This window comes from Ptychodera flava, chromosome 21, assembly GCF_041260155.1.
Source record: "Ptychodera flava strain L36383 chromosome 21, AS_Pfla_20210202, whole genome shotgun sequence".
Taxonomy (NCBI): domain Eukaryota; kingdom Metazoa; phylum Hemichordata; class Enteropneusta; family Ptychoderidae; genus Ptychodera; species Ptychodera flava.
Genome location: NC_091948.1, coordinates 27,505,752 through 27,517,950, shown reverse-complemented (window position 1 = coordinate 27,517,950; position 12,199 = coordinate 27,505,752). Strand labels below are relative to the sequence as shown.

The following is a 12,199-nucleotide window of genomic DNA, read 5'->3' as shown; positions in this document are numbered from 1 at the left end:
CCTTTTAGTTACTTTTCCAATTCCGATTTACCACAGTAAAAAGAAATTTTCACTTAGAAAAGAAAATTGTTCCTTTAAAAAATGAAGCCCCTAAGAAATATAAACATTCTTTAAAAAACTGAGTAATATAAATATTTTTTTTTATCTCGAAAACCAAAATTTCATTACAGTATTAAAATTTCATTCCGGGAAGATAAATATATATGCAAAATGTTGAAATTTTTAGTCTTAGATAAAATAAAGTTGGCTTTTGAAAATTAACTTGTTCCTCTCTGATCAATATTATCAAAGTATTAAGAGTGTGTTCTGAATAAATCACACAGCTATTCATATAGCTATTAAAAGTTTATTCTTCAAAAGAACAAAAAAAATCTCATCATGGATTAAATGGCCAGTCTCAAGAAATAAATGCTTAAGTATTCAAAACTTACTCTTGTAAATAGCCAAAGGAAAGATTTACTTTAAATACTAAACATTAATCATTGTAAAGAATAACTTTTTACAAAATATTAAAAGTTTACTCACAAAAGAATAGTTGAAAATAAAATTAGGCAAAGTTTTCAAGTAACCCTCAAAAATTAGAGGGTTGTGGGTACCAAAATTTAAGTTGCGTCCACCGAGTTTTGTTTTCGTAATAAGTGTTGTGCCCAATAAAAGTAAAGTTGTTCTGTAAAACTTAGAAAGTTTAGTCAGTCAAAAATAGAGTTTTGACCCTCATAATTACAGTTTCATCCAACAAAATTTAAGTTTGTTTTGTGAAAAAAAAATCTCATAAATATGAAAGATATTGTATGGAAAAATAAGAGCTTATAATTCTCAGTAATATCATTCCACTAACGCGTGAATGGCCACCATAGAAATACTACATTTGAGGGAAGACCAGTGTATGGGAACGAAGTTCTTTCAACTGATCATTGTTTTGGTGTAATAATACAAAGGTACACATGTACAGTAGTGACAATTAAATTTGCATGTAACGGTCAACTTTACGGAAAGGGTATTACGTAAGCATTTTAGCGCATGCAAATTCAATTGTATCAACAGAAGACGTAGATAATGAAAGTTACGTAATAAGTCGTGGGCACTCAGTGCCGACTTCGGTGCAGGAGTTGAGCACTCGGGGGGGGGGGGTTCAAACAAGTCTGCAGTTTTAGCCGATACTGATGTCAAAAATATACAATTTCTACAAAGGGGTCCTACTAATGACTGCCCGTCATGATTGCCTGTCGACTGCCCGTCAGGATTATTAGACATCACTATAATCTGTTGATAACTCAACACCAAAGATCATTACTACTTAAACAAAATAACGCAACAATTGTTCAGTATCCCAAAAATGTTGATTTTCGAACCAGTAGGAACTATGATCTCATGATCGTTTTCGACGTCCGAACATTACCCGTCATTGCCCGTCAGGAATTAACCCTCCAATAATTATAACCAGCCTCATTTTTGTGGAGGGACTGGAGAAGATCTCAAGAAAAACAATGATAGGTACAGGTTGACAGAACGGGGTCAAGTTGCCATGCCTATATCATTTCTATCCCTAAAGCACAGTGAATTAATTGGCTTCTTTTTTACAATGGCACTGCACTTCCCTGGAAAAGAATTTTTCAAGACAAAGTGAAACACTTTGGTAGCATTAATCTTCACTTCTGAAATATAACTTCATTGTGAAATCCCTTCCTGTACAATTAGTTTTAAGAATAGTTTGCTTAAGGGTTGATTAGAGACCAGTAGCTATTCTGAAACTAAAACACATTACTTGAACCAGTACATTTGCAAAATCCTCATAGGTGGTAAAATGTTTTATAACTTAAGAATTTGCAGACTTTGAATTTAAGTGTTTGGGTCAAATGTTTGAAAGGAGACAACATCTTTTATAGTAAGATGGGAAAACATAACTGCTATTGGTGTACCACAACATGCTTTCTTAAAACGGTAAGGCATTGTGCACTTACTGCCTGAAGAGTGGACAACAAATGTGAATCCAAAAGACTTTACAGCCTTGCAACAAAATGACGATGAGATCAATTCACCGGTGCTTCATATAATTTATTGCAATTTTTTATTTACTGTCTCTTAAACTTACAAATTCCCATTGAAACTTTTACACATTTTCCCTGCAACTGTGTTGACTCCGACCTGCACATTTTGTGGTGTTGAAAATGACATATTACTACACGGTACGTGTTTTGTAATTGTGTGAAAATTACCCAGTTTTGGCAAGTCATTTAACTTAGTTAGGGTAAACACCAGAAATGTTGACTTCTTTTCCCTGCAGAAACTACCCTACTGGGTAAAAACCCATGTTGAATGTATTATCAAACTGTCTCCTTCTAGCTGCAAAGCGTTACATACATTTATGTAGATGTTACAAAAAAAGACCTTTCATTTTATGATTTCAGATAATTTGTGAGTAACATACAAAATTGAATTGCACATTGCTGAAGGAAAGGGTTATGTCCGAAAACTTGGAATGGACAAATGGGTTGAAATTCTCCAACTGCTTGACCCATTAACAGATGAAAATCCACACTTAGAATATTATACAAGTGATGTAATCTTACTTTTCTAGAGATATTGCATTGAAAACTTCGTTATTTGAAATGACTGCAACAAAAGAACATGAAATACAAAAATAATTCCGATAGCCAGACCCTTGTTTTGTTGGTTTCTATAAACAGCAGTGGTCTTTGTCATTGAGATATCGACTGATTACGTTAATTGGAATAATTTCCAGACGGGCAGTCGACAGTAATTAGCAGGGCCCCCGAGTTAGCCAAGTGCTTGGTAAAAACCGCATGTGGAGTGTAACACATCGCACAAAGGATTGAAAAACAGAGTCCAAAGTCCACATTTTATCAACATGTCGTCTGTCAAAAGTCCACACAAGGCGAAAATGAGAGGGGTCAAAGCCGAGGTACATGTCTATACCCTATCTATGGTAGTCCCCCCGGATATTACGTCATGGAATAATTCGATGCTTTTGTTCCTTTATGACTGTTAAGTAAAGATTAACACACTCCAAAGTCAGCATATGTTTCAAGGTGTTGTGACAGACAGTAAGTACACACGGATTTATTTCAACCGTAATATCTATCCTATCTCTACATTCATGTATATACTTTAGAGTACCGCACGGGTGACTAGAGCAGAAGGCCGGAAGGTCGATTGGCAAGGTTGAAGGCCAAGCCTTCGTCGTCGCATCGGTCAATGCTACATGCTATTGTGATTTCTCTACATTATTATCTTGTGTTGTGTCTATTGGTTTAATCTTCCTCAAGAGTTCAGACCATTGGACAGGTATTTTCATAAATGTAGCAGTATGTGCCGAGCGGAATACGGCAAGGTGACGCTTAAGCCCACTGCTTTTTAACCTATACATTAATGACATAAAAGATTCGCTTAATTGTGTCACCAATGACCCACCAACTTTATTACGGAGTACTTTATCATGTCTACTTTATGCCGATGACTTACTTCTACTATCTGAGACACCTACGGGGCTACAGAATGCTATAAATTCAATAGGGCATTATTGTGAAAAATGGCATTTAGGCATAAACATTCTCAAATCAAAAATCATGGTTTTCAACAAATCGGGGAAAATTTTCAACAAATTTAAATTTACTATACATGGTAATGAGTTGAAAATGTGTCAACATATACTTACCTTGGCATAAAGTTAAATATTACAGGAAAACTAAACAGAGCACAAATTGATTTGAAAAACAGAGCTATGAAGGCATGTTTTAAATTGAGACAGTTACTCTTTGCAGAGTCAAATATTCCAATTAAGGTCCATTTACAAATGTTTGATGCCATGATAAACCTATTCTGCTATACTGTACAGAAGTATGGACTGCAGACATATGCACAAATGCAAAAACCATACTCACAAACTTAACAAACACAATTGAAAAGTTGCACATTAAATTTTGCAAGCACATACTTAAAAGTGAATAACAAAGCATCCAACATAGCATGTTTAATGGAACTGGGTAGATATCCTCTAATTGTTTCAAGCATAACACAAATGGTCAAATATTGGTTAAAAATAAGTAAAGAAAGCAGATACAACACTGACTCGTGAGGCTTATGATCTGGGTTGTCAACTGGACAATGCACATACAGATAATTGGGTGTCAGGAATTAAACAATCGTTGCTGCTCGTAAATATTGGAGATGCCATGAATGTAAAGATAGAAAATGACAAACAGTTTAAAACTAATTTTAATGTAAAAGTTAAACAGCTATTTGAAAAATGTGCATTTGAATTGATTCATGATGATACCAGACAAGGGCACCATAAAAATAAACTTCGTACATACAGAGAGTTGAAAAAAGATTTCTCTCTCGAAAGCTACCTTCATATTATAAAAAACCCAGATCACAGGTCAGCCCTGTGCAAGTTACGCATTAGTGCACACATACTACACATAGAAACAGGTAGATATAGAAACCTTGATGTCATAGACAGAGCATGCCAATTTGCCAAAACAAACAGTAGAAGATGAGATACATTTTCTTTTTCATTGCAAAGGATACACAGACATTAGGCATGATTTTTTCAGTAAACGAAACATTTGTAAAAACGCATTCAGAGGCACACAAGACCTTGTAAGCATCTTTTCAAGGACAGATAAAGCATCACTATGTGAATTGGGAAAATACATACGTACATGTTTTAAACTCAGACAAGACAAAATGAAAAAGACAAAGTAAACTATTTATGAACCTTTAATATGTTGACCTCATGTATAGATATTTATATTTATATATATATTATATATACTCTTTCATTGTTGTTTTTGCAAAACCTTTATTGTACTTTATGATCAAGATCCCAACTGGGATACGATTTCCATAAAGGCTTACTTTACTTTACAACGGGTTCATCAGATTGGGATCAATTCCACATATGTGTGTTCTTCAACAATTCACTTTGCGTAACAAACACCCCTTTTAAAGGAGTTCTAATCAATGATGATATTAAAACCCCTCATATTACAACGTTACCACAACCTTAACTGGTTTAGTTTTCCATTGAATTTTGAATCTGTTTGGACAGAAAACCTTAATTGACTTTCTTTTTTTTAATCTCATCAGGAATAGCAGACTATTGGTAGCTGTTATATGTTTTGTTTGTAGATGTCACAGATTGAAAACGGAGAATAAGGCACATTCATTTCCGAGGGTCCTCTGACTGTCCCATGGTTTCGCTACATATTTGACCGGAGGCTGATGTAGCCAAACCGTTCAGGGCACAAACGGAGACATGATAACTTTTACTTTTAAAGTGTGCAGTTTTGACAGGATCTTCATGTAAATTTTGCCATAAATGCATAGGTTTAAAACTCTTCACAATTTGGAAACTGCACATGATTATGGATGGAACTCATATGTATGTGGATGTAAATGTAGGAAGCAAACATCATGACAAAATAATTAATTAACTGTATAAGTGCTGGTAGGGGAAATTGTGTCTGAAATGGTATGTACCAACTGATCTGCTGTGGTCCTGGGTGGAATCAATGGCAGTAACAACCCTGCGATTTTGACGACATGACAAAAAATGTACAACAAAAACTTTACATTTCTTCCTCTTCTTAATTTTTTTCAGTTTTAAAGGAACTACAACAAATTACTGCATTGAAGAACATCGAAAATAGGTAAAATATAAAAATAGATATAAAGGACGTGTGATGGGTGCCGTCTTCAAAAACGAAAATGCATGACCGCGATGAAATGGAAGCATTGAAAGTCGTCAATTTATGTATGCGCCAAGTTTCAATCCTTGGAAACGCGCACAAACCAGATACCTAATAGATATGAATGACAACAGGAAAAGTAGAATAATAATTACATTTTATACCGTTTAGTCCATTGTTGAAGGAGGGGAAGGTACCTGTAACGTAAGTCCATTTAATTAGGTACTTGCATTTTGCAGAAACAGGGAGCCCTGCTTTCATTTTGCATGATAGGCTTATTTCAAGTATTTCAGGAAACGCCTAAGGTTAGCCTTTCCTCCTCAGTACTCTGAAAATCTGGGAAGTATATTTTCCTGTAATTTCATTCTTTTTCAGTCCAATCAACTATGAAGACCATTGCACGTATTTTCCTTATCATCTTGGCGTTTAGTTGTATCTTAAATGCAGGTAAGGTAAAGTCGATGACCCAAAAACAGTAAATGGTCATTCACTATCTCTTCGGATCTAACCTTAGTAAATCACATTTGCGCTCTTGGTCATGTAACCTTGAGCACACATTCTATTTGAAATGTACGAGCTAGGATATCGTATATGTTTACACACAATTCCTGTGATCGATTATAGAAAGGTCATCTTGAATTTGGTTTTATGCCCAAAGTTGTTGGGTCTCATTGATTGAAACTGTCTGCATTTGTCCACCTTACTGTGTCTCCAGTAGTATGTTCGTCTGTGATGGTATACTTAGCTGTTAGGATATATTTCCCCAAAGACAGAAATTACATCCAGATTTTCAGCGAAGCACCAAACAGAAGTGTCGATTCATAATATGACGAGTGACATGGAGTGTCAAATTTGACCTGTTTACTCGCTATTCCCACAATTATCATCATTGATAACAATGGGTTTGAGCCAGACTAGATAGTTAAGACAAACTGCATGGAACGTTTACGGTTTAACAAAGAAAGTGGTAGCTCAATAGCTTTTATTGCCACAGGTAGTAGAAATTTTGTAAGCGTTTACTTCGTCTTTATGTATTTTGTGTGTAATCGCCGGACGATATTACCGACAAAACTGACAACCTCCCTGTTCTTCCATCGGACCTTTTCATTTTGCTCACTGATCAGTAGAATAAAATTCCCGCGCCGTAGTGAGGAAAAACGGTCTGTCTGCCTGCTGATACGAAAACTACTTGCCCGACCGAGTAGCGTTATTAGGTATTTGCGCTTACTTACTCTACGTGCCTCCCTAGAATCATTTTTTTCTCTTCTCGAAATCAGCGGTAGGATTTATTAAGGAACGTACTGCATTGTTTTACCCAAACCTTACAACCACAACGATGTAAAATGTCCCCTCCCTTACTGTGCCTTACAAATGCATGAAAATATTAGTATACAAGTTCAACAAGCATAGCACTCGAGATGTTGAAAGCTTTAAAGGTTACCATGCCAGGCCATTGTATCTGTACTTGCAACAATGACAAACATCAGTCAGTCTCCTGGTATGTTGAAACATGCGAATAAAAAATATGGAAAGGTATTAAAAGCCCGGTAGCCATTAATTGTGCATAGAGCCAATTTGAATGGATTCGCACCCTTTGAGTAATTTCAAGCATTTATTATAAATAATAATATTCATCTGTCTTTTGTTACTATTATTCAACCAAAACAATGTATTTTGGTAGCATCCCTTTGTTTGCAATTCGCAGGTCTAATTTCTAATAAATTCCTTGTGATTGCTTCTGTTGAACTGCCAGGAACAGCTACCGAAAACATAAACTGCCCAATTTGCAAGTACATTGACCATGCATCGGCGTCTGATAAAGATGAAGCCTGCCTTCCATCAGAATACAATGAGGACCATCCTGATCTTGCGACGACATCTTGCGAAGTAGCCGATGACAAGGTCGGCAAATGCGTTAGTTTTGCTGGAAATCTCACGGTCAACGTGGTAAATGGTGAGTTAGTAAATTTTAATTGTTGTAGACAATTTACACATTCCCATAGTGAAACAAAAAGTTCATGTGTAAATAAGAGAGAGACTCAGAGAGAGAGAGAGAGAGAGAGAGAGAGAGAGAGGCATGTAAATTGATGATAACGTTATGTAATAATAGTTAAAACCATTTTGTATTTTTGCGTCAGCTAATTCATTATTTGCATATTTAATGAGCTTTCACAGTTGGCATGCAAAGCTTGAAGGACTTGATCAAAGGTGATAACAACACTTGCTATGTAAAGTGATGGTACAATGACAGCAGTCAACGAAAGTTAGTATTTTCACTTCAGCTTATTACATATTTGTACACTTACTGATTTTTAGAATTAATCTAAATGTATCGTGATTTCTGTACGTGATGTTGGTCATAAGAATGTCAATCAAGTTGCTGACAACACACGCTCATGTATTTTGGGTTTCGCTCATTTAGTTTTTGCTGAGTCATATTAGAGGAAAAGAATAAAATGTATTGCAGCACGGGTACACCTGCCAATAAGGCTGCGTTCACAAAATATTGTGAAGTGGGGGGGGGGGCTGGAGGAATTCAGGCGGGGACTTGAAATTTATGGGGTAGTAGAGAGGGACTTGGAAGTTTTTCTTTGTGCATAAAGCGGGACTTGAAAATATTTTGGTTTCCCATTATTTGCTTGCATTTTCAGATTCCATAGTTCGCTAGGTAATTCAATTGAAAATGAATAACATTTTTATGTCGGCCTAACGCTGAATATCTCAATATATGTAAAACAAGAGATTGGAGTTGATGCAAAAATACTGAAATGTCTGAAAAGTGTCAAAATTTTATGTTTGTAGTATTGTTTGCGTGAGGGTACTAGTATATGACCAGGAAAATGAAGCTATTGTTATACTTTTGCATTAGGGATTTTTATTTGAATTCTGGTGTTTTAGAATAATCAAATATTTGGAAAAAAGGTAGGGTCACCACGCTTGATTTTCTACAAATGTACGATGAAAAGTCACAGCTTTTCATGAAAATCACTTAAACGTCAAATATATAAAACAATTAATTTCAGTTCATGCAGTGAACGAGATTTTCACATTCTCATTGTACAATAACACAAAAGTAACATTTTGAACAGTACTAAACATTCTATATGATAAAATGTATGTAGACAAATGGGAGTTAAAATGTGTGAATAAATGGAATTTTGTATTTTTTACCAAATTTATCGTTATTACACCTAAAATTAAAAGTTGTATTTGATACAATATTTCAACCTCCCGTATTGTCAATTTTGTAAAACTTGAATTATTAGGATCTAGGTCATATATGTGTGTCATTTTTCTTCGGTATGTCACCGTGTTCAGTTTTTCACTATTTGGTAAAGTATTGCCAAGAATTCACAATTTGCATCTCTCTCATGATCGTCATTGTGGATGCTCTTGAGCGGTTGATTTTTTTCTGTCTGTAAATCGCTTATATATATGTGCATATGTGATAATTTGGGATGGATTGAAAACTTTTGATTATATAGAGGAGGATTTGACATTTTTGAGGGTATTGAGGATGGGGATCTGAACAAATAAGAACTCAATCGAGATTCCTCCAGGTCCCTACCATTATTTGTGAACGCAGCCTAATCAAACATACCATTAAACCGTTATTTTACAGTTTTCTTTTTAAATCTGAACGTTTTATATATATATATATATATATATATATATATATATATATATATATATATATATATATATATATATATATATATATATATATATATATATATATATATATATATATATATATATATATATAAACACCCAGAAGCAGTTTCAGTTCATATCTGGTTCATTTCGATTTCAGTTGGTAATCAGACCGTTGCAGTATACTACAGGAGCTGCTTGGTAAAAGACTCGGACCCAGGAAACGTATGCGAAGATTTGTCCGGTATCTTTGACGGAGAGCCTGAATTTCTTGTAGGAATTTTGTCTTTTCTTGATATAGTTTCTTTCTCAGACGAGTACTTCTCCGGTCAGACCTGTTACTACGAGACATCTTCGTCCAGTGCAGTGCCGCTTAAGTTTGAGTTGTTAGCGTTATTGATGCAGTTCATTTTGATGTATTCGATAATTGCACCTTAAAAGCCGTAGTGTACACTTTTGGATTACGGAGCAAAAGGTATATATGAAAGTAGAAGTTCTAGAGGCGATTGAACAAAAAGCTATATTGTGTTGCCCAGCTTGCGCTTCTAAAGTTTAAAGTTCAAGATGTATTATTCTTCCGGAGTGGGTATTGGTAATGTAGCCCCCTTATAGTTATCCTTGTATTTGATTTAAGAGTGAAAGAATACTACTAGGTTATCTGTGGGCAACTGACACTTGTGACCTCTGACCGAGGAGATAACCTTGACCCTGGCCCGTTGACAACCCTCCCAATGAATGCTATTACGATCGGTCCACCCCTTACTCACGTCTTTATGTGATGCGCTAATTTTGAATCTATTGACCCGAAATGCATATCAGATATGTATATACGCGTGACATTGCAATGCTGCAGCTGTAACTAGACTAAATTATAATCCCGTTTCTGAGGGTCTCCCAGTCTGTAGGCCTACTATTAATTGCGTGATACTGATCATGCAAGGTTCCAGTGCAGTTCGGTTCTTTTCAAAGAATACAAAAGTGTCAGAAAAAATAATATTGTCAACAATATTTATAGTCTTAAATATCTTAATAGCATGATGTTCTACACACTTATTATGACTAATAATGCCTTATGACCCTGTGTCATCACAGGTTTAAAAGCTTGACGAAATTCTTGGTAGTGTCATTTTGTGAGGCAAGATATTTTGGAAAGTAATGAATACGTAGGTTATCGTGATTTGTCACTCGAATTTAGCGGTCGAAAGATGACCTCTTTAACTCTGATATAGGCTGTTCTTCGAAACCGTTCAGACTTTTGTACAAACAGTTCTCGAAATATTGTGGACTCTCGCGATTGTATATGCATGATTTCTAAATGTATTCATTTATGTCAGTGTTTGTGAGATATAATTGTTAACTTCTGCTTTTCTCGATGCAGCTTAGCTCAAATATTCCGAGACTAAAGGTGAAACATTGACATAAGGTTAGTATTTCCATCAACGACGAGTCATCTGTCTGTCGATCATGTATGTATAGATTTGGTCTTTACGTAACTGGTAATAAAGTGACAATTTAACACCCATAGCCTGTTGTCATGTTTACACCGCGTAAACAATGTGTTATCCACCTTACTGGTCCATACACAATATATCACAGAATACAGGTTCGTTGGCACGCGATTTAACCATGCAAATTGACACTATTATAACGTCAGAAGTCTACAAACTTAGTTCTGTAAGTTTATTCTAGTGTCTTTCTCCCTTTTCCCCTGCTCCACAAGATGTGACCTTACTCCGCCCTTGTGTACCTTGCACTAACTTTGATTAAAGTTGTATTTCGTCTGTGTTTCATATCATTCCTAATTTACATCTTCTAGTGTTAGCAAGTTCTTGGATGATCTTGTTATACGTCTCATGAGTAGGGCCGTATATAGCGTATTTCCCGTACAAAAATTATGTATTTTATTCCATCCCTTTTATACATTTCCCATTTCCGTCATATTCATTGCGTTGTCCACAATTTATCTATTTCACTTTCAATCGTATGCGTCCCGATTTCGAAAAATATTTTACCACTTTTATTATCGACATATCTTACATCTTACCACGGCTGTAGTTAACTTCTAGGATATAAATTTTATCCGTGTTCGCTTCGATACACTCATGAAAATCACAGTTTTGTGTGTCATATTTCTGTGCTAGAACGTCCGAACTGACTCTTTCCTATTTCAATTAATGCAATAACCGCTAAGTTTGAAACACTAATTCATTTTCGATGTCAATAATCTTCTTTCATGGTGCAGGTTGAGAAAAACCAAACATCGTTGCCCCTTTCACAATATGTCTGCTGTAACAGCAGGTATAAGGAAAGGTACTTGGGTGCTGAAAGTTTCGCTCATTAAAGCGTTTTCTTTTGAGGAATAATTCCTTCATAGCTATATCATGTACAAGATATCGGTGATCTTTGGCGATATAGACAGTGGTATCCTTGCTTATAAGGAGTTCTTTGTTAGGACTGTTTATATACGGTGCCTCTTGATTTTGTATTCAACGATTCGAAATTTAAAAAATCGTGAAAACACAGTACAGTTTGTTTCAATTATTTATCGTAGTAATATGAGGTCTATTTTACACATCAATTATGCAAAATACAGTCAATAAAAGACCCACAATCGAAATGGAGTCACCCTGAAAAGTAGAAATACAAATTAAAAAATGGGATTCAATGCACATCAGCGTAATTGTGACAATATCCAAAAAATACACAGATAATGCTATGTTTGCTTATATACAAATTATCTTTTATACTAGGAAATACTCTTGCAATAAATTTAACCCTGTTTTTCATGTGATTTTGTTAAAATTGCAACTTCAACGTTTCGGTATCTCGAT

General features: G+C 35.3%; 1 protein-coding gene across 1 annotated transcript; it reads left to right on the top strand.

Annotated features, from left to right (window-relative positions):
• The first annotated feature begins 2,929 nt into the window (after positions 1–2,929).
• LOC139121893 (uncharacterized) lies at positions 2,930–10,890 on the top strand. The gene is made up of 5 exons (XM_070687182.1): positions 2,930–3,065; positions 5,627–5,675; positions 6,090–6,161; positions 7,468–7,668; positions 9,529–10,890. Exons 3-5 carry the CDS (start codon positions 6,101–6,103, stop codon positions 9,804–9,806), a joined length of 540 nt encoding a protein of 179 aa, XP_070543283.1. The 5' UTR covers positions 2,930–3,065; positions 5,627–5,675; positions 6,090–6,100; the 3' UTR covers positions 9,807–10,890.
• The last annotated feature ends 1,309 nt before the right edge of the window (positions 10,891–12,199 follow it).